Source organism: Haliaeetus albicilla, chromosome Z (genome assembly GCF_947461875.1).
Source record: "Haliaeetus albicilla chromosome Z, bHalAlb1.1, whole genome shotgun sequence".
NCBI lineage: Eukaryota > Metazoa > Chordata > Aves > Accipitriformes > Accipitridae > Haliaeetus > Haliaeetus albicilla.
In genome coordinates this window covers 16,282,528-16,307,431 of record NC_091516.1, presented here as the reverse complement: position 1 = coordinate 16,307,431, position 24,904 = coordinate 16,282,528, and the positions used below count along the sequence as shown (strand labels likewise).

The 24,904-nt window shown below is 39.5% G+C and overlaps 1 protein-coding gene across 1 annotated transcript in view; it reads right to left on the bottom strand.

Annotated features, from left to right (window-relative positions):
* The window catches only part of DOCK8 (dedicator of cytokinesis 8), a 95,897-nt gene that overhangs the window by 58,815 nt on the left and 12,178 nt on the right, over window positions 1-24,904 (bottom strand). The window contains exons 2-14 of the mRNA XM_069776337.1: window positions 19,294-19,396; window positions 14,931-15,106; window positions 11,858-11,929; window positions 8,376-8,499; window positions 7,944-8,156; window positions 7,314-7,399; window positions 6,682-6,748; window positions 6,280-6,429; window positions 5,568-5,648; window positions 4,599-4,758; window positions 3,848-3,987; window positions 3,522-3,615; window positions 2,193-2,355 (exon numbers count right to left, since the gene is read on the bottom strand). Coding sequence (XP_069632438.1) covers window positions 2,193-2,355; window positions 3,522-3,615; window positions 3,848-3,987; window positions 4,599-4,758; window positions 5,568-5,648; window positions 6,280-6,429; window positions 6,682-6,748; window positions 7,314-7,399; window positions 7,944-8,156; window positions 8,376-8,499; window positions 11,858-11,929; window positions 14,931-15,106; window positions 19,294-19,396 — 1,629 coding nt within the window. The remainder of the gene's footprint in view (window positions 1-2,192; window positions 2,356-3,521; window positions 3,616-3,847; window positions 3,988-4,598; window positions 4,759-5,567; window positions 5,649-6,279; window positions 6,430-6,681; window positions 6,749-7,313; window positions 7,400-7,943; window positions 8,157-8,375; window positions 8,500-11,857; window positions 11,930-14,930; window positions 15,107-19,293; window positions 19,397-24,904) is intronic.

The window sequence follows — 24,904 nt, the reverse complement described above, 5'->3', positions numbered from 1 at the left end:
ATTTTTTTCACCATTTCCCCAGTGTATCTAACTAACTGTCTTTAGGGTTTTATTTGGGTATTAACTGACAGAGTTTACAGTTTACAGCATAACGCCACTTACGGCATGTCAGTGGTGTCATCACGATTGATTCACTAATTAAGGTAAAGATTAATGAAGGCAGTTATTCTTTATAGATATTCTCTTCATTATTACCAATTAGGCTGGACAGATCCTGCTTTGTTTTGTTACGATGACTTTTACTTAAGGTGAAAATCAAAACAGAGCCTAAAAAGCCTGAAGAGCTTAAGCATGCTGGGTATTAACTCTCGTTCAAAGAGTGTAACTGTTGACTTATAGCAAGCGTTTCTTCTAATGTGGGTGTATGTATTCAGTAGAGACACCCTAGCAACTGAAGGATAGTGTGGAGACACCCAAACTTGCTTCAGGAGATGCACAAATTAATTTTCAGCATGGTGGCTTTGATATTCATGATGTCTGGCTGCAGAAGTTTACCTTGGTGAGAACTAAAGAGAGAATATTCTGTGCAGACTCAACTCTATTTCTAGCTCAGCAACACAGCAGTTGCTAATGCTTTTCATTTTCAAAAGCAGACGTTTAGACACTATGAGGCTGCACACTGGAGTTGACACATGCTACTCCTTACTGGGGCCAGAAAATGAACAGGAAAGTTAAAATTCTTAGTTCTTCATTTAAAAAGAAAAGGCATCATTACTCAAGTTCATTTACATTCGTACTTTCAACTGTGTAAAAACTACTTTCCCTATAGAAATGCCTTCTTAAAACCCCTAAAAACTTGGGGGTGGGGAAGACATTCACTTCTATCTTTGATAGACAAAGAAGACAAAGTACCATGACACTGCATTTTAGCATTCTGGTGCCAAGAGTGCAAAGAAACTGCCCTCAGAAGTTTTAATATCACAGATTCATGGCACAGCCCAGGAATAACTCCTCCAAAACTTATAATGAGGCTCTACCCAACCTGGCTTACTTACTCATTTCCCTGCTGACACCACATTACAAGTTATTATTGTAAGGTAAGATGCCACTTCCTCTTTTTGCTATCCCTAAAAGCTAAGACCCACATTCAGGTGTCACCAACAGCCCCACTGGCTCTCCACTTCCCCATGAAGGTGTGGAGCACCTCCCTAACCTTGTAGTTCTGAGTTGTACGAACCACAAGTCTTGCCCTTTCCTTCTCCCCTCCTGGGTGGAGTCAGGTGAGTGGGTGGGAGAGCTGGCTCTTTGCTAATCTCTGCTGCAAGAAGTGAGTAAGATTTATATCCCTTTATTCAGCTTCTGCATTCTGTGATTCCTTACTAATAGTCACATCTTTGCCACTAATGCAATTCAGTACCTAGCTACTGGTTTAGGGATCAGAAAAGTCCCTTAGAATAGTGCCAACTACTCTTGTTAAGAAGTATTATATTCACTTTCATGCCTCCACTAACACAATGGTCACATGAAAGCTAGTATTTCTGTATCTATAATACTGTGAAACACTCTTTTTGAATTATTGCTAGTTAGCTATTACTGATATCACTGCTCATTAGCACTACCATGCTGCACAAACATGTTGAAGCACATTCTTTTGATATTCATTTCTTCTTGGACACTCAGATGTGCCAGACCACTAAGAAACTATGAGAATTGCTCAGTTGCATGCTACTGAACACTGTGGTGTCCTTGAAACAACCAGAATAGAACAGACTTAAGAAAAGAAATGACATAGCCTAGAGTCCTTGTTCATGGTGAAAAAGGACATGGGGCAACACATTACTTGCTCAGATGCTCAGATGACTCAAATTAACAGTAGAAATCACCCAGCACGAACATTTCCCAAAACTGTTAAAAATGATAATAAGATCTACTGGCAAAAAAAAAAACAAACAGAAAAGGGAAGAGATATATATATATATATGCCAAGTCAATGAGAGCTGTTAAGGGGTTTTTTGGACGTTTTAGAAAAATTTTCAAAGGACAACTTAATTAGATTAGTAAATATACTATAGAACACCCTGCAGGTGTTTTATCTTGTAATGGCTAGTAAGATTAAATCATCAGCCTAACACATAGCCTTTAACATTTTTTCAAAATATTTTTAGTTTCTATTTCTCAAACAATAAAATCTGAATCACAATTATTTTTGAAAATTAATCTTACAAAATTAAAAAATATATGTTATTTCTTACCTATAAATGGTATGGGGAACATACACTTCCCTAATTGGGAATTCCAAAATCTCTTTGTGAGGACGATTACGGTTTTCTGGAAATGGCTTCACTGGTAGTAATTCTGGCGTCAGACAATAACCAAGGTTTTCTGGAGCTGGGGAAATCTCCAGTTTAAGTGTTCCTTTAGAAAAAATCACAAAATCTCAGCAAAAATATAAAAAAAAGCCAAAGTATAATAAAACAAAAATGAAAACAATATGTGAGATTACATAGCAGCAGTGCAAAAATAAGAACTAGATCTTCGGCTTGAAGGCTGCATGAGAATGAAAACACAGGTGTATAAAAATACACAGGAAGTAACCTACACACATCCCTACACATCAGGCCAATATATAGCTGTTTATGTCTACCCTGTACAATTTCAAAGAAACAGGAAAGAAGGAAAGACTACTATATGCTGGACTGATGTTCTAGTATTTTTCACACACAAATAACATAAAATTTGTCTGGGAGACAAATAAAAGTTAAAAGGGCTGCTGTCTAATACAGTTCTGTTGTGTGCCGTGTCCCCGCCCCCCGCCTCAGATTCTGCTCTGATTAATCTCTGTCGAAGTAGACACCACACATCAGGAAAGCCAGGCTTGCTGTGGTCAGCAGTTAAACGGTTAATACTGATAACATTTACCCAAGTATAACTAGACTTTCAATTTAAATTCTCTCTTTTGATAAGTGAAAACCATTTGGGGAACTCAAACTTGTCATTTCTGGCAATCAGCTAAAAAGGCAAAACAGCTTTGCACTGGGTTCATGTTTTTTAAAGTTCCTCTACAACCCAGAAGAGCTTGAGCTGTAATTCATGTAACAAGAAAAAATAAGCTGGTCAGGTTTTTGACAGTAGCTGAACACTATCTCTGCTTCTCTACTTTGTTAACTAGCACTGACCCAAATAAGATGAAATGTGTACAAATTTTAATTTCCCTCTGTAAAATATGATCCATTTAAAAACATTGCAGGGAAACAGCAAGGAACTTACAAAGTTGCTTTAAAGCACTGTCTTCAAACAGTTTGAATAAGAACAAAAGACATCCAGTAGATACACTGTAAATTATGCAGGAAAGCAAATAATTTTAAAATATCAAGTTAAATATATAACCATACTCACTCATACAGAAAAAAAAACTCAAAAGCATCTGTGCTCAGGTGGACGCTGGGAACCCAGGAAGTTCCACAACAGGACATACTATAGACTTAAAACCCAAGGTAATTCTATTTTGGGGTTGGAATTTACTGGACAATCCAGAGGACAAAAGCACATACATCCTTTTCCATCCAAAATGAATTACATACCTGGTAAAGTCTTAATTCTTCTCTGCAAGGAAGATGATCTTTTGAAATCAGCTAAAAATTTGAACAGATCTTCGTCACTGAGCCTGTCTCCTTCCTACCAGCAGAAAGACAAAAATCAGTACCTTCATAACAATACTCCATAACACCAAGAAAAGCTTCTGAGTGAACCATGTCCTTGAGGCATGCAAAGCAAATGGGTTACTGCCTACCTGACAGCAGTTATCCTTTGTCCCCACACGAACATCACTGGTAACCTTCCCCAACACAGTTCACATTACATAGATGAAAAATGTCTTAGGCAATTAGAAATAAAGAGTATCCAGTACCTGTTTAAAGAAGGTGTTGAGGGTCAGAGAGATTCTTTTGAAGTTTGATACTGGATAGCTGTCTTCTGAGCTGAGACTTCTCTCAGAAAGTCTTCTTGCCTGTAGCAGTGTTGCCCTCTTGTCACTAGTGGATCCTTTCCCTTCGAAGGGAAATTAAATGAAACATCAACTTACTTTGTGTTGCTTCAGTACAAGGACTATCAGAACACACTAGAAATCCACAACTTCCCAGCAACATCAGAGGACAGAGAGAGTACCTAAAACATTCCACTACTTTTATTTCAGATTATGTGAAATAGTGGAATGCCTGAACACACCTAGTGAAGTGACATTATTTCTGCTGCAGAGCAGAAGTTCATTCAGATTTTTAGTTCATGGGTTATAAAGCACATTGGTCAATGCTGTTGACCAATGGTCCTGTGTACTCTAGAAACTAAGATGATAGGTATTTTGATTGCCCTGTATTGCAAATGAACTCCATATGGCAAAGGGAGTTTTTCTTCTACAAAGCCAGTGTTCAATGAAAATTAGGCCTAAAACACAAAATAATACTTAGCATACATAAAAATAAATATGCAGAGATGAAACAGTGAGCATATTAAGCTGTATTTGTAGCACTGAAAAGGAAGGCTGAGAAGACGTGACTTTGAATCTGTTGTTCACTCTTGATGCCAGAGTAAATAACATTCTTTTCTATGCACAGTCCTACTGAAAAGTCACTTTACATTAGTTAGAAAAGTTAGACAACTACCATTTAAACCTTCAGCCTCAGGTATTTCTCGTTCAAGTGTTGAAAGGTTGAAGAAATTAGCTAGGCCTATGGGAATCCAGGCGAATGGCATTCTGTATTTTCCCAGCCGCTGACAAAAGGATTCAGCTTGGGCTTTCAGTTTTTCAATCTTCTCTTTTGTCTAAGACAAAGAAAATAATGACTGTTTAAAAGGCAGTAAGTTATTTTAATGCTACTATAGATAAAAAATGGAAATTACATATTTACAGTTCAGTAAATAATTTGCATTCTTATCTCTCAGGTTTTCTTGCTACATTACTGTCAGGGTCATAGCTGTTTTGATTTGTACATTCACTTCTCAGTTCTTTTCAGTGAGTTCATTTTCATTATAGAAAAGGAGAACTCAGATCTTTTTGCAGTGGCCCTCAAGCCCAGCATGAACAATCACCATGAAATGTTAGCAGCTTTTACTTCCTTCATCAGATACAGAAACAGTGTTCTGCTGAAAGCAGTATGCTAAAAGTAAGAGAAGTGTGAAAGTCCAGCAAACATTGTTAAGTCTGCTCCAGGGGGGTAAGTGACCCTGAATTCCTTGAACAGAGCTCATGTTATCTGTGGATGACAGCACTGAGCTGGCCACGTACACGCTACAACAGGTTGTTTGCCCATCCAAATCAATAACATGTCTCTGAGGTACAACTATTTCTGCTAACTCCACATTGCATTGCCATCTCCCTGTCTGCTTCGTGACTGAAGACTTTGTCAGTATTGATTTCCAAAAGGGTCAGCAATGAAAGTGCACCTTGCCTTCTCACAACTTCTTCCTGTTGGCCACAGACACCAGACTGCTTGCACCATGGATGCACCAACTGGCTTCCTCCCCTGTGTACTTGGGATTCTGTCCTATTCCAAAGGGTCTGCTCTTTCTCTGTTTTTTTTTCTTGTGCATGCATATTTTGATCTAAACACTCTTTATAGTTATTTACTTACCTTGCCAGTCTCGCTTTCTTTAAGAACCATGTAGGGCTCTGCACAGTCTCCGATTTCTCCTTGCTGAAGCACTTTTTCTATCTACAAAAAGCAGTAAAATAAGACGCTAAAAAAAAAAAATCACCCAAACAGTAACATGTTGCTTCTCTAGCAATATGAAAGAGCCTGCCTAAATCTGCCATACAGAATTCTAAAAAATGTCTTTATGGAGTAACTGATACTAAACCTTGTCCTAGTTTTCCATCTGGTTTGTTACAAAGCAGAAAAGACATATGTCACAACACTGTCAATCAGGTACTACTGCATTTTCACTAAAATCAGGAAAATTAACACATTCCAAATGAAGTGGTTCAGGCTAACTCAGTGTTAGAATTAAATAAACAAAATTATGCAAAGTACACTAAACCAAACCCCCAAAACCTCCACAGAATGTAATTAAAATTTAAAAAAATGGCTTATTTCACTTTACTTTAGATTTCCCTTAGGCAGAGACAGGAAATTCTAAATACTTAGTAGAACTAGAACACAGGGTATCAATAGAACTTCTTAGCTTGGGAGTGAGATATACCAGTGCACACCAGCGCATGTACTATTAAAAACTGTAAGAATTCATCTCAGCTACAGGAAACTCATGTTTGTCAGCTCCATGAACTCAGACAACAGGCACAGCTGGGAACAGGAAGAACAGCGTTGAAGTTGCACTGTAACATACCTTTATTACTAGGTATATATCTGACGAGGGATAAGTGACAGAAAATACTGCCGATCTTGCCTGAGTAGACAAGTCAATGGAGGGTGTATGAGAACGCAAGAATCCTCTTAATGAATCAGGGTTGAGGTCACAATGAAAATTTTCTGAGATCTTGAAAAGAAAAGGAATTAAAATGTACTGCAACGCAAAAATGCATCAAATTTTATTTTAAAGTAAGTCAAAAGTAGTAACTAGAACTACAAAATAAACAATTGCAAGCATGTGACTTTGACTGAATAAAAAGAATCCTGGATGAGACTGCATGTGTGAAAAAGTTGCATGTTTTTTGTAAGTTTTCCTAACTTATTACTCCAGAGATAAAACCCCAAGCCAACTGAACAAAAATACTGTTTGCACACTTACCTTTTTTCTTTCTTTTATATCATAGAGAGCTATGCATGCAAACAAAGGTTCAATCTCTATATCAAACCTGTTAAGGAAAGACACACAGGACACTGATTAATACTGCACTCTTATGACTCTGTATAATAAAAAACCGAAAGGGCGGTATTTCTACTGGCACTTCCATTAGAAAATAAGGAGAAATATTTAGTTCCTGACCTCAGCTCTCTCAAAGTCTGGAGGATTTTTTTACTAGTGCCTTTTATTAGATGATTTCAAGAGGAAAAGAAGGGAAGTAAACTGCACGCAATGCATTTTCTGAATTTGTCAGAAAGGTGGTCTCAGATATCCGTTAAAAACAATCATACCTTTCTTGAATTTTTTTTCTGTTTGTCAAGTCCAGTAGCGTGTACAGAGACTAATCTAGTTTGCTGGAAATACATAATTTGGGCTCATTCCCAACTCCTTTTCAACCTATCAAGTTAGAGACTTCTGCAATGATGGATAGAAATAGTCCTCTGCTACACCACAAAAGAACAAGCATGCATGTAAACACTTGCTGAACAGGACACCTGTAGTGGTGTAGCAGGATCAGCAGCAGTACACTGGTATGAACTGAGAAATGGTGAGTGAGGCCTGTGAAGGATACTTACTTCAGAGTCTGCAGCTTCACCAAAATCCTGTTGCCCAGATGTTCATTTGGGCGATCTGGCACCGGCCGTATCTCCACTGCATCCTCCTATCATTAAACAGCTATTGTAGTCATACTCAATTAAAGCAACTGCAAATTTGCATACAGGCATAAGACCTTTACGTGACGTTAACTGGGCCACTGCTACAGACTAGCACCTTCCCCCACTCAGCAGGCATTCCGTCTCTTCAGAGATGAAAGAAAATTGATTTATATTTCTGAATATTTACGCCTCTGACCCCCACCTGGCACTTACACTGAATATTTACACTTGCAGCCCCCAAGCAAGCATTACAGTGAAGGCTAACACCCTGACACAACCGCATCACCAGCACGTGGCTTGACCCACACTGAGAGGGGTATAACGGAGCCCCAGGCACCACCACCAGTCCCAGTACAGCCCCCTGAATGTGCGTTCCAGATAGCTGACAGGAGCCCACGGTGACATGCCTTCACCGTGTTCTTATCCGAGGGAGACACATATCCAGGCCACAAAGCCAGGTTTTTGACTGGGGTGCAGCTTTAACCACCTTAAACATGCCGGGACAGCCAGCTCAGGAAGGCTTGTGGGCCAGTCAGCCTCCGAGCTCACCTCATCCACGGAGGGGTAGAGGGCGAGGAGCTCGGCGTGCCGGTTGGTGCGCCGCGCCTCCTCGTTCTGCCTCTCGAACTCCTCGGCGCTGACGTGCCGCAGCAGGTTTTCCAGGCGGGGGTCCGGCTGCAGGCTGCGCAGGTCGAAGTCGGAGGAGGCAAGGGTCGTCCTCGAGGCCTCCTCGGGGAGCGCGGGGACGGGTCGGGGCCCCGCCTGTTGGAAAACAACAAAATGGCGAGCTGTGGCTTGGACACCGGGGGATCACGAAACATCTCTTGCTTGTCTGGCAGAGCGGGCCTTAAGGCCACCTCTGCCATGAGGCCTAATGGCAAGCACGGCTCTCCGCTTGACGCCATTACAGAGATCCTAGGATGCTTCCTTTGAGGAAAGCTGCGATATTTGGTCGCTTTTCCCAAAGTGATGAAAATGTACCTGGAAATTTGCATCACCAGAATCCAGTGTTTCCGATTCAAATGTTTGTTTTTGAAGCGTCTTGTGAAAATCTTTTCGGGATCCCTTGTTTTTCAGGCTACAAGTATCTGAATTCCCTTGGTTCCTTTCGCAGAGAAGCCCACGCAAGTCGGGACAGCATGAGGAGGAGTTAAGGGAAAATAAAACAGAAAAGACAAATTTAAAAAAATATTAAGCAACTGGAAACATTATTGGGCAAAGGAGCAGCATAGCACAGCTTTTATGAAAAAAAGTGGCATTTCACAACATTTAATTGTTTTATCACACCACTGCAGCTCTATCATGTATATTAAGAATGGTCTTAAAAGGAAGGAAATTCATTCAGATCACTTTTGCACAGACTGTGAGCCTGAGACAGCAGCAAAACCTGACCTAGGTACAAATTCAGCTCTGAGCTCCTCCTCAGACACAGCGATTATTTCAGTCGCCTTAAGAACATGGATCCGGATTGCTTATCTCTTGGCTGGCTCTTTGCTCCTGCAATTACATATCCAGGAGCTTACCGCTCTTCTCCTGGACCTAGCTGGTATCCCAAGGTAATGACATATAACTATCTACGCCTTTCAAACAGTGCCTGTTTTTGAAGAGGGCTACTGCGATGGCACAACGTAACCCTCTCTGCTGGCAACTTCCCAAGATTTTGCAGTGAGGTACCAATGTCAAGTTACATTTTTGTGGCAGGTGAAAAAAACAGCAGGTACCTTGAAAAAGATACCAGATGCATCAAGAGCTCTTTTTCTTCCACTTTAGTATGCAATTTGCAAAATCCTGTGATGGCCTTTTTGCAATCAGCCTCCTTAGTTACAGTATCCTGCTTCGTTCATTTTCGCTTCCGTAACACTCCCAAAGCAATGTCTAAACCTCTGAGTACTTTCATAAAGATGCCACGATAAGCAATTATTGATCAGGGAGACATCTTTTTATTACATTTTGGGAGTAACTGAATTATATGCTCTGATGTGTTCTAATTTTAATTGTTTGCATTTTAATAATTTACCAGTTCACTGCAAATGAAAACTGAAGTCATAAAAGAGACAATCCCAGCTCTCCTTGGATGTGACCTTGTTTTGGAACTGCCTTAATCATCCAGAATATGAAAGACAGAAATTCTGCATGAGTTTACTTTAAGACATTTCAGCATCCAAAAGAGGTTTTGTTGATAATTTTTTCAGTACCTTTGGTGGCAAACAAATGATTAATGGAGAGATTTATGTACCTGAGACCACACTTGCCCTGTGGTGTACAAGATACACTAGAGATGCCTTTCCCCTAAGGTATTCCTGGAAAATTTATTTATATTGTTTCTTTATTTTGAAAAGCATGGTAGCAATTAAAACTCCGGCAAACCCTGCTTTTAGTGCACATGTCAATTTAATGGCCATAGACTGAATTAAGAAAATGGGACAAGAAAAAGGAGCAAAGGACAACTGAAAGGAGAAACTGACAGGCACAGGACCAAGCCTCCCATTCAGCTTCTGGCAAAAACACATGGACCCCTCAGCTGTGTCCAGCCCCTCTGTCACATACCTCTCTGCCTTGGGGCACGAGGACCACCTCTGCTCATGCCACCCACTGAAGACTCTTCAATCTCCTGTTCTGAACCTTCATGTCCACGAAAGGATTAAAGTGACACACTCCTCTCATCCGTAGCTCACCAGACCATATGTCCAGCAACCTGTCCTTTGTCTCCCAAGTAGGCAACTATAGTTTTTCCAGCCTTTCTCAAAACAATGGAAAGCTTTCTACAACTATTTTTTCTACATCTTCTCTCTTGATGTCTTGTCTTCCTCTCATATCTGTTTTGAGAATGGTGTCCAAGTGTAACATGAGACTCCCAATAACAATCTATCACTGGTTTATGTGACACTGCAGCATATTTTACACTGTCTTGTTCTTTGCAATTTTTAATAACTTGCTTGCTTTGTTAGCCACAGCCATCAAAGCTCAGCTCTCTGGCAGGGCCCTTCATCATGTTTACCACAGACTCAACTGCTCAATAAAGTTCTTGAATGCAAATTTGCCTTACCTGAATGAATGAAATAGTAAAACACACGACAAATCTTTTCATGCATGTATTTCTACTGCTACATTCACTTTTCTACAAGCACACATAAGTGCAAAAATAGCTATGTTCTATTTTTCACCTCACCTACTTTACTGCTCACTCTCTACTCCTGTGCACAGACAAAGCTGCACGCTGGCTCTTTACAGTGTGCTCAGAACAACACTGTGTGAAAGAGCTAGTGCCTGTGCTCTGAGAAGTGCAGGTGGAGAGCGTGCAAAACCCGCTAGCTTATTTTTAGTGACTCACTGTGGAACAGTTCTGAGAACTCAATCAATTTCATCAGCACCCCTGGAGGAAGTCTCTTAATAACCCTCAGCGGCTGCTCCATCCCTGCACAAGCTGCACAATTAAACAATGCAAGTCCTTTACAATCACCAGGCGTCAACCTATAAGACACTAACTGCTGATGTACATCAGGTCAGAAAAACAGAAAATAGCAGGGGCGAGCAAAGGGGCACAACAAAATGGCAGTAAATGTGCCAGCACTCTACAATCGGCTGCTACTACTCTTCTCAAGAACAGGGCACAAGCGCAGGTGGGGATGAACAGGAAGCGCTGCTGAAAAACAGGGCTCCAGAAACCTCTTTCTGAAGAACAGGAGGGGGTGATGGGGAAGGAGGCGAGCTCCACTGGCACAGGGCATTGCTGAGAGTCTGGGGACAGACACCCCCGCACAGAAAGCACTGACTTAGAGTTGCCTTCACATTTAATACGTGAAATGAAATGAAACAAAATGAAATTAAATGATAAAATAAAATAAAATAAAATAAAATAATAAAGGAAATTAAGTCACTTGTAATGACTACAGGTCCTTTTCTGTGTGTTGAACTGCACTGACCCCAAATGCAGAAATCACTTACTGATGTAAAATAGTGAATTTGGATGTTATACTAATAATCCCATGAATACAATCAATCACTGCTGGGAAAGCCCATAATCATCGTTTTTTTGCTTACTAGCACTCCGTTTTGTTTTCAGACACCATAAGAAATCAGATCATACTGAATTTTCAGGGCATGGAGGGGAAAATGAAGAGCATACAAATGTAATCTTTATCCCTGTTATCTTTCCTTTTAGTGTGATCAAATAGTAGAAGTATTCCTGATTTAGATAAATCATCATTACAGTTGATGTGAATTTCTTCCCAATTAATTCCCAGAGTGCCTGATAATTGAGAAGCAGATGCAACAATATTTGGCTACAGCCCACCAGCTCCAAAAACCCAATATAGTTATATATACTACTGAAAAGTCAGTTGTTGTCTTCAGTCACTGATTCAAATCATTATTCTTTAGGATTACTTATAACAGCACGCATCTCCTCTCTGACAAATAAGATGCAAGGTATTTTCTATCTTATTTACTTGTATGTAGCTTACTTTCGATTTACAATCAGCCACTCCCGGATATACGTCTGAACACAGTCTCTGACATGTGAGTCCAGTTCGACCCTGGGGAAAAAGCAACGTATTGTAAATATTTTAGTACCTAGGTCATACCTTAAGGACAAAGAAGTTTATCTTAACATGGTGTTCAGATAAAGGCCTCTCTATTAGTCCTCTCCTGTATATTTATTTTACTGTTAAACTATTGTTTGAGATTTAAAGAATTCTGTGTACTGCATGAATTCCCTGATGCAGGTTTTTGTTACTGTGTTTATAAATTAACAGAGGTATCCATTTGCTACACTATGCATTTCATGAATGTAAGACCAATGTTGCTATAAAATACAGCAAAATACAAAAAATTATACCAGGTACCCATCTTTGTGATTTTCAAAACTTGGTAACAAGTCTTAAGATATAGAGATATTTTTCCAGACGCCTCAGCTCCCGGACTCTTGCAAATACATAGTCTCTTGTATGTTTTCAGCGCAATTTTTTCTTCCTCATAGAAATGAAGAAAATTCTAAAAAGGGACCTTAAGCTTTTAATCAGATAGCATAATAAAACTTTAAGATCTAAGAATATTAATTTTATTATTTTCAAATAAGTTTCATTTAACGTAGGGGGTTGTCAGTGCTGCCTGATAGACTGGATACTGATTGGAACTGAAATATTAAAAGCTAAAGTCAATGTCTGTGAATTTGCTGCCATGACGTTGTAGCACAATTCCCCTACCCCTATTCTAAAAAATTTTAGCGACCTGTGCCAAAATCACTTGCTACGTCCTCCAATCCAAGTGAGTAAAAGAGTATGATACACATGCAATATAGGAACCGATAAAAGGTATGATACTTTTTAGCACTTTCCACCCAGAACTCTTAACAGATTTACAACCAATTACCAAGACTGGGTAACAACTGATTTGGGTTCATGCGTGCACCGCAGGACAGAGCCTCGGCCAACACCAGACTGCTGCGTGCACTGCCACCAGTGGACTGACGTGGCACGTGGTCACTTCCCGCAGCTGGTTCAGGTGGGACGTACGTTTGCAAGCAGGCAGCACGTTAACCTGCTTTGGTCGGTGGTATCCGTTTCCTGCTCTCAGTGCAGGAAGACACCACAGACTGCATTGCCCGCAGATGAATCTTTGGTGCATGCCCCTCCTGAGCTCTCATCCTCCCTAACACACCCCGGTATGCTTCACCAGGATTTTCTGTGAAAGCACTCGTATCGATGACGGCAATGTGAACAGCTAAATGGGAAGCTGCTGTGTAAAAAAATCTGCTGAAAGCATATTTGTTGGTATTGACTATTTGAGCTTTGCCACAGACTCCTTGCAAAACCCTTAATGTCACTGTGGTGCAAATCAGGCCTAAAACTGATTGTACAGTGTGAATCTACACCTTCTCCTACTGCAAAAACAAATAGGTAACTGCTGTTTTAAATAGCAGGCATGCTGGGAAGTAGCCTTGGAAATAGGGGATAAATGGTCATCTTTTAAATCTAACTTCAAAGCTGGATAATTTTTTACTATTTTTGTCCATCATTTAAATAAATGGGAACTTCAGGCACCGAAATATTCACTGTTTCCCACATCCATTCTCTCTCCCCAGTCCACAGGACAACAAGAATTCATGATAAAGATTGGAACATTTTCTATGAGTAACTTCAACTGAAAATCACCTTTTGTGCAAATGTCACAAAATTTCTTAGGAGCTGTGTGATTCAAAGAGTTCTCAGGTGACCTAGCATGGCACCTCATCTCTACTGCCTTTGATCTCCTGAACTTCCCGAGAGATGCATTGGGCCAAGAAGGAACTTGCAGGCTGAGATCTTGCTTAGAAATAGGCGTTCTCAGCTAGTCCACAACTGGAAAAAAAATCATATAAACTGTGGCTCCTGCTTAGCCTCATTGCATTTGGTATGTTGGGCAGAAAACACTGAACAAATACTGCTGTTGTATAGGGCTCTAGTTTATACAGCTGGCCGGTATAAATTAGAGCAGGCTGCAACAACTTTTGCAGGAACAGAGGCGAATGCAGGTCTTCCCTGTGAGCCAGGACACCATAAGATAAGCCTATTTGTCCCTTCAGCATCCAGGTGCACCACAGCAGAGAATATAGACTGTGCCATGAACTTCCTGAATATACTGGAAGGAGCCAGGTCCTCATCCCAAACAAGTTGCACAGTTAGCTGTCTTTGCAGCCACAGCAGTTTGGGGCTACAATGGTGCTGACTTGATGTTTATCTGGCTGTTACTGCTTGCAAAACTCAGTAGGCCTTTGTGGTTCTGCTTGAAGGTACCACCTACAGCAAAATAATCCTTGAAAAGTATTTTGTATACAATTCATTGGGCTCTCCTAAACCACATCAGAAAACTCTCCAATGCATCCCTTTTTCTCATTCTGAAAAATTCAGTTGCCCATAGTGTGCTTGTTTATCAAATCAGCTTAACTATTTCCCGGGTGGCTGAGCACCAGCTTCAGCACATGCTACCTATTTTAATTTAAAAGCTGTTGAACACAGTGGAATTATTTCATTAATGTCAGCCTGAAACCGTAAGTGGCTCTGACACTAGAAATTAACACTTTTTCCCAAACCTTGTGAAGTATAAACTATTTCCCCCCATTTACGCGAGAAAGGTACTGAGAAAGAGATGGTGAGTAATCTGATCAATGCCATGTAACACATAGCTGGGGGAAAAAAAAAAAAAAGAAAAAAACATCAATCCTATGCTTACTGTATGACCAGAATCAACTTCCACCTCTGGGATCACAGCTACAAAATTATTTTTCTTACTACTGTCCTGCCTGCCTTTACTTTTCTTCCTGCTCTACATCTATGTACCTTACTTCTGCTGCTACCAGCTAGCTCAAGAAGTCATGCAAGTGCTTGCATAATTTTAAATGTGCAAACAGGCCTAACAGAATCAATGTCAAAGTTCAAATGTTTAAAGTTCAGCAAGTGCATAATGACTGGATGGAAGGCAGAGTGAGGTGTCTGGATCAACATGTTCAAAGCTGATTTTAAACTTGCAGTGTTTCAGAGGGAGAGAAAGTCTCCTTACCCATCTTCTGGCATAGCAGGTTGCAAAGTCCTGCACTCTTTGGGTGTAAAGACAATGTCCAAGTCATCTTCAGGAAAGTCACCAAGTTCTTGTGCTAGTTCTGAGTCCAAGTTGTTCAACCGCGTCATTAGGAAGCCTTCAAAATCTACGGGGTCTACTGCGTCATAAAAGGCAGGCTAATGGAAGAAATAAAGAGGTGTTTATTTTAGCAACAGAAGGTTCTTCTTAAGAGTGTAATTTAGGCTTATTTATTTAAGTCTTGTCATTGTCCCATTATTTATTAAACATTGGAAACAGACTTCTAACCTTATATATAGTGCCACTGCATTTAATGCAAGGAAAAGTTGCTAATGAAACATTCAGCTGAAAAAAGAAAGGGAACAAAGGAGAAAAGTTTTAAAACACAAAGAAGAAATAGAAGATACTACACCTAAATCCAAATTTGCACCTATTTTCTCTGTTGAGCTTTGCTAGATGCTGGTAGAAGGAAGGCTGACTGAGGTGCGTCCTGGATGCCCTAAGATGTGTTCTGCGGGATTCCTGTGAAGTGCGCTCAGTCCCCCTTGTCCAATCCAAGCTATGAAAAAGGCAGTAGTGAGCAGGAACAACAGAGGATAAAGGCAGGTGAACAAAATGATAGTGGCAGGCAGTGCCAGCTGGCAGGGAGCTGCCAATGGACTCCACAGCACATGTGAAGAAAGGCACTAGCAATAACAAGGCCAAGGCAGTAAGTCTTGGAGGTTATACTGAGCTAAGGACCAACTATAAGCACCATGGCTGCCATCACGAAGGTGCCACTCATCTGAGGTGCTGTGCCTGAAAGACACTCTTAGAAATGCTGTGTGCTTTCAATTCCAAACAAATCTGAAGGCAAGATATACCTAAAATCAGAAGAAATTATTATTTTTCATTTCTGAATGTTACTGGTTTGCATATTATTGGAGTTCTAATTTTAATGGATTTTTCAAGGGTTAGTACAGTAACTACACACAAGATTACATGGAACTACTAAAATTATTTTTGCAAACCTTAGATATCCACCATTTCTACAGCACATGGCATTGCACCTTGATAGAGAGCAGTTGTATCCTATTACATTTAATCAGCCATTCTTACAGACAATGTCCGATGAGAACAAAGTTAAACAAGTACAAGCTCTGCCACTCATACATGGTATGAAGGTGTCTGGGTCTTTTTATCTGTTTAGTATCAAAAACAGGCAGAAAATCTTGTTTGATATGGTACCTAGAAATGTGACTTCATATGTTAAGAGTGTATGTTATTCTATGTATAGATAAAACTGAAAATTCTTTTACTTGCTATATAGCCAATAAAAATTGCCTGTATATGTTTAGAAAGTAAAACATCTGTCCAGTTGGCTGCAGAGACCAGCGCCTCATAAGGTTAATTTGCTTGGCAAGTAACAAATAGATCTGAAAGCTACAGCTTTATCAACTTTATCAAGTTTATATTCTGTGGGTTCCAGAAAGGCCAAGGACACCTCAGCACAGTTAAGAGCACAGAAAAATAGTTAGAGCATTAGAAGAAGAGCACTGGAATAACTTATTTACTTGGAGGAAGAATTCTAGCAAAAAAATAGCTATCAAATCATCTTTGTCTGTAAAGAGTAAGGATTGCATTGCACTGATTCACCCAAATACTTTCACACAACTGCCTTCTGAAGCCGCCAGCAGTAAACAGTCTGAACATAGATCAGATAATCTACCTCTACGGTGCTGTTGATGGGCTGTGGGGAAAATAAAGCACCCAATGTCCCTGATATCAACACTGCCTTTATATTCAATGTTACTGTGGCTACTGTCTCATCCAATGTGTTCTGGAGCTATCCTCCTTACACCCCAGTGTTGTTCTCCACAAATAACATCTGTGGGCCAAAATCATTAAGTCCTCACTCATTATTACCGAGTCCTACTCTCGCAAGGCTCTCGTGGAAGTTGACAGGATTTTTGCCTGATCATGAAGTGACCTCTGCACATAACAGTGTTACACCCACAACATCAGGAATTTTGTCTCAAGAGCACAATGAGGAATTCCACAATTTATGAAACATGAGAACATGCTTAGCAGTGGCAAAGCTCAGGGTACCTCTGAACTAAAATGGCTCACACATAATATGCCACGTCAGTCACTGTAGATAGGAAGATGAGTTAAAGCTGATTAGTGGTAAATACGAGTTTGGAGCCTTTTTAGTGTTCTGGAAATATAAGTAAGGAAGTTATTCAGCTAATAAAAATCCAGAAACATCTTGCAGAAAGTGAAGCGTATTTAGAAGAAATGTGCTAAAAACATCTAGGAGAAGCAAACCAATTTAAACTTTAAAAAAAAAAAGTGGTAAATGCTCCTCCAAATGATGTAGTAGAGACCTTTGAACACAACCAACCACCATCCCCCACCCAGGTTCCCCTTTTATAGGGAAACTGTACATGTCTCTGCATAAATAAAGTCTCTGAGCTCACCCCTCTGCCTGTACATTTAAGGGATTGATTGAATTCTCTGAAAACAGCTTTGGGAAAAATCCCTCTCTTTCTTGGCTCTTTTTATCCAAAGTGAAAACCTAAAACTGACAGTAAGTCCAGCAAATCATGAGGCAGCCAGCTGAAGAAATACACTGTGCTGTGAATACATTTTTAGGTTAAGCACTCTCTCTGGTTTGTATCTAGTGTAGTGCTGAGCATACTGGATCAACAGTTAGGAGTAAATAGTGATCTTTATTAGCTATTGATTTTTTATTAATTGTCAGCATAATATCCTTGAAGTTCACTTACTGTACTGCCAGTGGGCAAAACATTACATATTAGTATATACATATGAAGATCTACTAAAAAAAAAAAAAATCACAAAATTTAAAGTAAAACACAGCTTAAAATATACAAAAGCGCATTACATCTTTTCAGTTGCTGAAAACGTAATGTTTTACATGCAAAATATTTTTGCTTAATACAATCTAATTTTTGATTAAGCATTGCACTTCCTTTCAGAAATGATGCTATACTGACAAGTCCAATTCATTGCATTTCATCATGTCTTCTAACTTTTTCTAGTTGAATTGTTAATAATAATCTTTAATCCCTAGAAATTTGTGCTTTTGACTATTGTAAATTAGACACAAATGCAAAAAAGATGGTGAAAAACGTAAATGCAGATGGAGGGTAATGGTCTCCCTAACGATTGGTGCAAGTTACCAGATACTGCTTCAACTGAGAAGCCAACACTACTTTTCACACATCATACAAGTATGCAAAACAATTATTCTACAGAAAATGCCACAAATCATTGCTGCAAACATACCTTTTTAAGGATGATGGATTAGAGGCATGTAGATTGTGACACCACACAAAATGGCAGCTACGGCGTAATACTCGGTAAATGAAATGTTATCAAGTTTCTCAAGAGCAAAAGCAGCTGTCTGTATGTAGAAGGGACCTAGCCACCACGCTGAATAACCGCACGCAACAAGTTAAAGCACAAGAGCACTTCGGATTAAGGAAGTGAGTAGTGGCGGGAGGCCCTGACACAGGAAGTAACTGCTTACTGCTTACATCTAGTGGTTTACATTTTTTCACAACCACTGGTGCACAAAGACTTTTCCTGCTTCTACTTATGGGGTCGCACAAAAATAAGAAAAAATTAAAAGGGCAAGAAGAAGGGGAGTATCAAAATCTTAGTCAGTTTTATTTATGGCATAGTGTGTTTGCAGAATACCAAGAAAGGCCATTAAAAAGATGTGGCATTTTTTCCCTTTGTCGTAAGGGTAGTGTCATATGGTCTGACTTCTTTAGAGGAGGATTACATGTGAAAGGCTGAAGATGATTCGGAGACATATAACAGTTGACTCAATTATATCTATGCCAATCAGGGCATACTTCGGCATTTCTCACTTAATGTGCTTATTCTAAAGCACTGAAAAACAGGTCAGTCTGCTGTCTCTGCTGTTAGCTCTGGAAACTGCATATTAAGCCAAGCTAGCTGAGCTAGCTCTAGCCTTCTTTTTTTTTCTCTTTTATTCAATGACCTCCTTTGCAAATCATCTGTGATCACCACACAATGCGTTTACTTGATGGAGTCGAATGTTTCCCGCAAGGAAAGATGTAATTTACTCCAACACTTACTAATTAATTTTGATTTATAGTAGTATGCAGAAGGACTGTCTGTTTTGGGCTCCAAGGACCATTCTCAGTTTTTTCAAATGCATAATTTCCTCAGCCCACCAGGGAGTATTTTTTAACAGCTTCGGGCAGAAGCCAGGGGAAGGCAAGAAAACTTAAGATCACATAATTTAACCTAAAAACATTAAGCAATGCAGATGCCAAACCTGTGTAAAGAAAGTAAACCCAACACTTACCAGATGAAGAGTAGAAAAGCCAGGGGTACTCAAGCTTCGTTGACAGAACTGTGCAAAGCCTGGCTGGAGAGTAAATTGCTTTCTTATTTCTGCAGAGGAGTGCCTTTAATTAGAGCAGAGAAAAACCCTTATAATTACAATTATCCCCATACAAATCCAAAATGCCAGATTTTAGCCAATTTAGACTCTTGTCCCAGTGTTTAGAAATGTATTTTGATGATGTTCTAGACTCGTCTTGTTTTGTAGTTGATGCAAACCTCAAAAACCATTTGCAGTCCTATATAATTAAGATTCTGACACTCTTCCAACAGATTTCTACCATTATATTGCAGTTGTTGCAACTGGGAAAGGTTATGCAAGAAAGAATAACTTTGCCCTTAAGGGAAGTGTGACTGCAACCTGTACAGCAATACTCAGGGATTCATTTCTGCAAAGCAAAGATACAGGATAACAGTGCAGAGAAAGAAAGATGAACGTCACACAGGCAAGTATTTTAATGAACTAGTAATTGACCAAGGGATAAAAACAAGACAGGACCACTCACTGAACAGTGTAAGCCCAGACTTCTGTTAATAATGCAGTCTGCTGTGAAAAGCACAAGAGAAACCAAAGCATGAAGTAAAAAAACAGCCTATACTGTATCAGCTGAACATTCGAGGAAAAGACTGGGAGCAGAAAGAGGCCAGTACTGAATTCTTCAGAAATCCCAGAGCGATAGTACAGTTACATGTATCCAGTCTGAAAATTCAGTAATCAGAGTAGCTTGGTCATTATTAATGGAAACAAATCAATTAATATTTAGTATGATTTAAGAATAATCTGCCATGGTAACAATGGTAACAAAACATCTACAATATATTTCACCATGAATGTTCAGGACAAGATTTTTAAAAGAACAAGATGCACTTAAGCAGATTCCAAATAAAATAAACAACCTTACAGCCCACCAGGGCAGCCAACTGGGAGACAGGAAAATACAGAGGTAAGACGACTTCCCCTTCCATATGAGACTCTCTTCCAACTCCAGCAGGCATCAATAGGCATTTTAGAATTACCAGCTGCCACAGGACAGTTTGCCTGTTTGGTCTGCACCTTCTCTCCTCTCTGGCCTCTTGATTTCCGTGACTACTATACCTATTCTGTGACCCTAAATCTCTTTCTACTGCTTTTGTAACACACATGACAAACACCTGAACTCTGCTCAATGCAATTCTGCTTATATTAAGAATATATACTGGACATGATGTCACATGGTATAGGATACCCCTCCGGCCAGTTTGGGTCAGCTGCCCTGGCTGTGTCCCCTCCCAACTTGTTGTGCCCCTCCAGCCTTCTTGCTGGCTGGGCATGAGAAGCTGGAAAATTCTTGACTTTAGACTAAACATTACTTAGCAACAACTGAAAATGTCAGTGTGTTATCAAGATTCTTCTCAAACTGAATCCAAAACATAACACTATACCAGCTACTAGAAAGAAAATTAACTCTATCCCAGCCGAAACCAGGACATCCCTCATGACACTCCTTAAGCAAAGTAAAGAGATAGTGGCTAGATGGAATCATCACAGCTGGTTCCAAAACTGGTTAAAAAAACATACGCAAGGTGAAGTCATGAATAGTTCAAAAGAAGACTGTGAAGAGATTTCGAACAATGTACTACTGTAAGTAAGAAGCAAGTTAATTTTTCCTCAGTCTAGCTCCAGTCCATATTTATTTTACAACACTGATAATGGTATAGGTAACATACTAATAACATTCGTGGATCACATCAGACTGGAAGGAGTTGTGAATGCTCTGAAAGGCAGGACTAGCATTCAAAATGACCTTGTATTTTAGAAACTGTCTGAAATCAGCACATTTGGATTAAATAAAAATAAATTTAAACCCCTAAACTTATGAAGAAAAAAAAATCAAATGCAGAAATACAAAAAGGGAAATCAACTGTCTAAAGAAATTGCAATGCCGCTGAAGAGGCTCTGAGAGAGTATAATGGGACACTTACTAACAAAGTATCATGAGTGAGGAAAAAGAGAAGTTATTTCTATTTATTTAAGCCAATGAGACAGTGCTTAGGCTGATGTACGCAATTAGAACACCACAGAGTTAAGATACAATCAAATTTAAAAGGCTTCAGAAGAGAGCAGTCAGAATCCTAAAAATTTGGGGAAGGATGACCCATGACGAAAGATTGAAAAAAAATAGATGTGTTACAAAAGAGATGACTGAGGGGAGACAGCAGTTGTCCTCAACTATGTAAAAGGTAGCAATCTGTAAAGAAACCAGTGAGAAATTAATGTCCATAAAGGGAATAGTAAGAAGAAATCTGCTTAAACTGAAGCAAGAAAGATTTAATAATCTATTAGGAAAAATGTTCCCATTGCAACAGTAGCAGGACACTGGAAGGAGCCATCTGGTGATGCCACAGTGACAAGAGCACACTGGCAATGTACATCACGTCTCTGAAATAACCTGGTGAACAGCATCTGGGCAACTGCAAGCCTTTCAGAGACCAGCAATGGGACTCAGCAGTGTTAACAGCTTTACAGATCTCTCATGTTTGTACCTGTCCCTTTGTTTAGGATAAAGACGAAACACTAGCTGCAAAGGTGTAGATTTGAGGGAGTTTTTTTCCACAACAGTTACTGCTGAACCCACAGTTAGTCAGCCTTCACATGGCATGTTGCAAGAGAGTGTAACCTGTGGAAAGATGGGAGATGATGGCAGCCTGAGGCTTTTCTGGACTTCTTAGATCCTTGGTGGCTCCATGGCGTTAGAGCAAAATAACATCAGTTGGAATTCATTGCTCCACTCTTGTGTTGCCTTGGCCCCACCTGAATGACAAAGCCATGCTCCTCTGCTGTAAATCTTGAAAAAGTTGGAAAGTATCAGACTTCCTGATCTACCCAGATGGGACCAGAGAGTAGCCTCCCCACCCCCCCCAAAACTGGTGCTGCTTAATCAGAATTTCACCAGTGTCTGTCCCACTGGCAATCCTCCAGCAATTCTCCTGAATTGCTAACAAAAAGTTGAGACATAGTCTGTATTTCACAAATACTTTCCAATGCAAAGTGCACAGTTTGCATAATATATTAAAACAACAGTGTAACCAAAGTAACAGACTATACCTGGAGGTTCTTAAAATTTAATTTAACTTGTAGGTCAAATTCTGAGATGTTCCTCAGGACAGAGCTCATTGCTGGATTGGGAACTTGGAGATTTGTGTTACTGGTTGGGCCTAGATGAGGTATCATGAAAGGAAGATAAATAGCCATTTATTTTCCTTCTCTAAAATATGTTAGATCTGTGCCTGAACACTGTTGGGTTCTATAATTAAAATTATATGAATGGTCATAACGCATAAAGCTGGTTCACTGTAGTTTCACTGTAAATTATGCTCAACAATATAGTTCTTTGAAATATGTAGTTTAAAGCAGGCACAATGAGTATTTTGGTAGTATGTAGATAATAAGAAAACTTAAAAACAGAGCAACAATTTAGAAATAAAAGAAAACACAAAGACAACAGCTTTAAAGATCACCTATTAACTGGAAACCAGAAACTTCATAAGAAAAAAACTGATTTTAAAAACATGCTTCACACGCCTAATGGATCAAGTTGTCCGAAGTTACCTACTATTAGAAGTTACCTTCTAGACAGAGGCAGGAAGAGTAATCCTCCCTTAGAATCCCTTCCAGCAGACTCTGAGGAACAGCGAGTTGTCATCTGCAAGAGCTGCATACACAATTAGATAGCAAGGAAAGATGAAAAAATGAAATAAAAAGAGGCTGTAAGAACTATCCCCAGGGACAGAGAAACCTTCACATTTAAATGTATACAGATGGCGGAATCATAAGGTAAAATAGTGAAAACTTGTGCTTAACAGGTAAAATATTCAGTCTTGACTACCCTGAGGAGTAATCCCCTTCATGTGACACTGACATAGAAAATTCTCAAGTAGCTTTTGTTCTTTTTCTGAGCCTAACATGAAACTTCTCTACAACTAAAAACAAGCAACAAAAAACTATGGAAGAGAAAAAGGTAATAATTACCTAGCCCTCTCCTTCACTCCTCCACACAAAGACACACAAAGTTTTGTGCAACAATCCACGTCTTTAACTAGCAAATATGGGAATCTTGCTTAGAAGTCCTTTTCTTACTGCCAGTGGAACTGCCTGTTTTTCTTCTAAGTTTCTAATTAGTCCTTAAGGCACCAGAGCTCTGCTTTGTTAGTCACTGTTTACAGCCATGGTCGATCTCAACTGGCTGCTATTTCCTTGATGGCTCAGGTAGGCTGTACACCCTCTGGCACACCCCTACTTTGGGGTCCACCACATTAAGTCTCTGTATCAGCTAAGGCAATAAAGATCCTATCTGAGACCACTGAAATTTAACCACAGTCTTCTCAAAGGGGATGGTGCAGGAACAAAGGAAGAAGTCTAGGAGAGGAAATTGTCGACTTCATTATGCTGGCATCTTGTTACAAAATAAAACAAGCAAGAGGTCAATTTTTATTTTTGTCCCAGGTCATGTATGCCATTCATTCAGTGAAGGTTTTTCACTGCCACTCAGTTTTGCTGTTTCTCCCTCAGGAAGAGATAAAAGCAAACATAAAAACGAATTTTCTAATCCTGGCAGCAGAGGAAAAGGACAACCATATTTTCGTGCCACGCAAAGAAAATGAAGACTTAGGATTTGGTCCTGATGAGTCTGCTTTTATGTGCTTTTTAATCACTGTGCTCTACGATTTATATGGAAAAGCTACGATATAACATTTGAAAAGACATTGTGCATCCATTGTTGACTGGTTGGCTCTTGCAATGAAAGTGGTTTTAGGTGTAATGTTTCATATGATAGTTTAGTGGTACCTCCTAGAAAGCAGAGTATAAATCAATCTTATCTGTCATCCCATTATAGACTTAAACTAATCATGATAGTTTATATATGCAATACACATTAATATTTCACATGATGCTAATTAACGATGCTAATAGAAGATAAATTTGTGTGAAAACAACACAATTCTTTCGTTGACCCCATTAGCTTAAAATCTATCAGCATACAGCAATATATACACAAATCTTTCATACTGAAGGGATTAACCTCAATTTATCTAAGGATAATTTTCTGTGGTTGGCTCAGAGCTCTCTCTGCTTGAAGTGCTAAAGCTTACACTGGTGCTTCATTAAATGTTCTTTTCAGCTGAGATGGCTGAAGAAAAGCTTTCTAACAAGTGTGCCAAGTCTCCAGAAGTCTCTACAGGTCTATATTCCAGGGCAGAACTTTATAGTTAGGGCCTACCTCTTTTTTTTTTTTTTCCCCTTGTTCCTTGCTAAAATGTTTAAATGTCTTCCAAAATCTTAGATTCTCTACAACAACAAGGGCGATTTCAAAAGCATTAGTGATCATACATGCCATCTTCCTTTTCTACTTTGACTTGAAATGTAATAGAAAGATACCAGTTTGTGCTTTTAGATTGTTGTTTTGCCTGCACTATCCTACCAATTCACAATAGGGTAATTATGAAACAAATGCAAAGTTTTATCTTCCAGCTCACACATATTATCAGAGCTTCACAAGGACTTCACTAAGAAAATACTACCATAGTCCTAACAA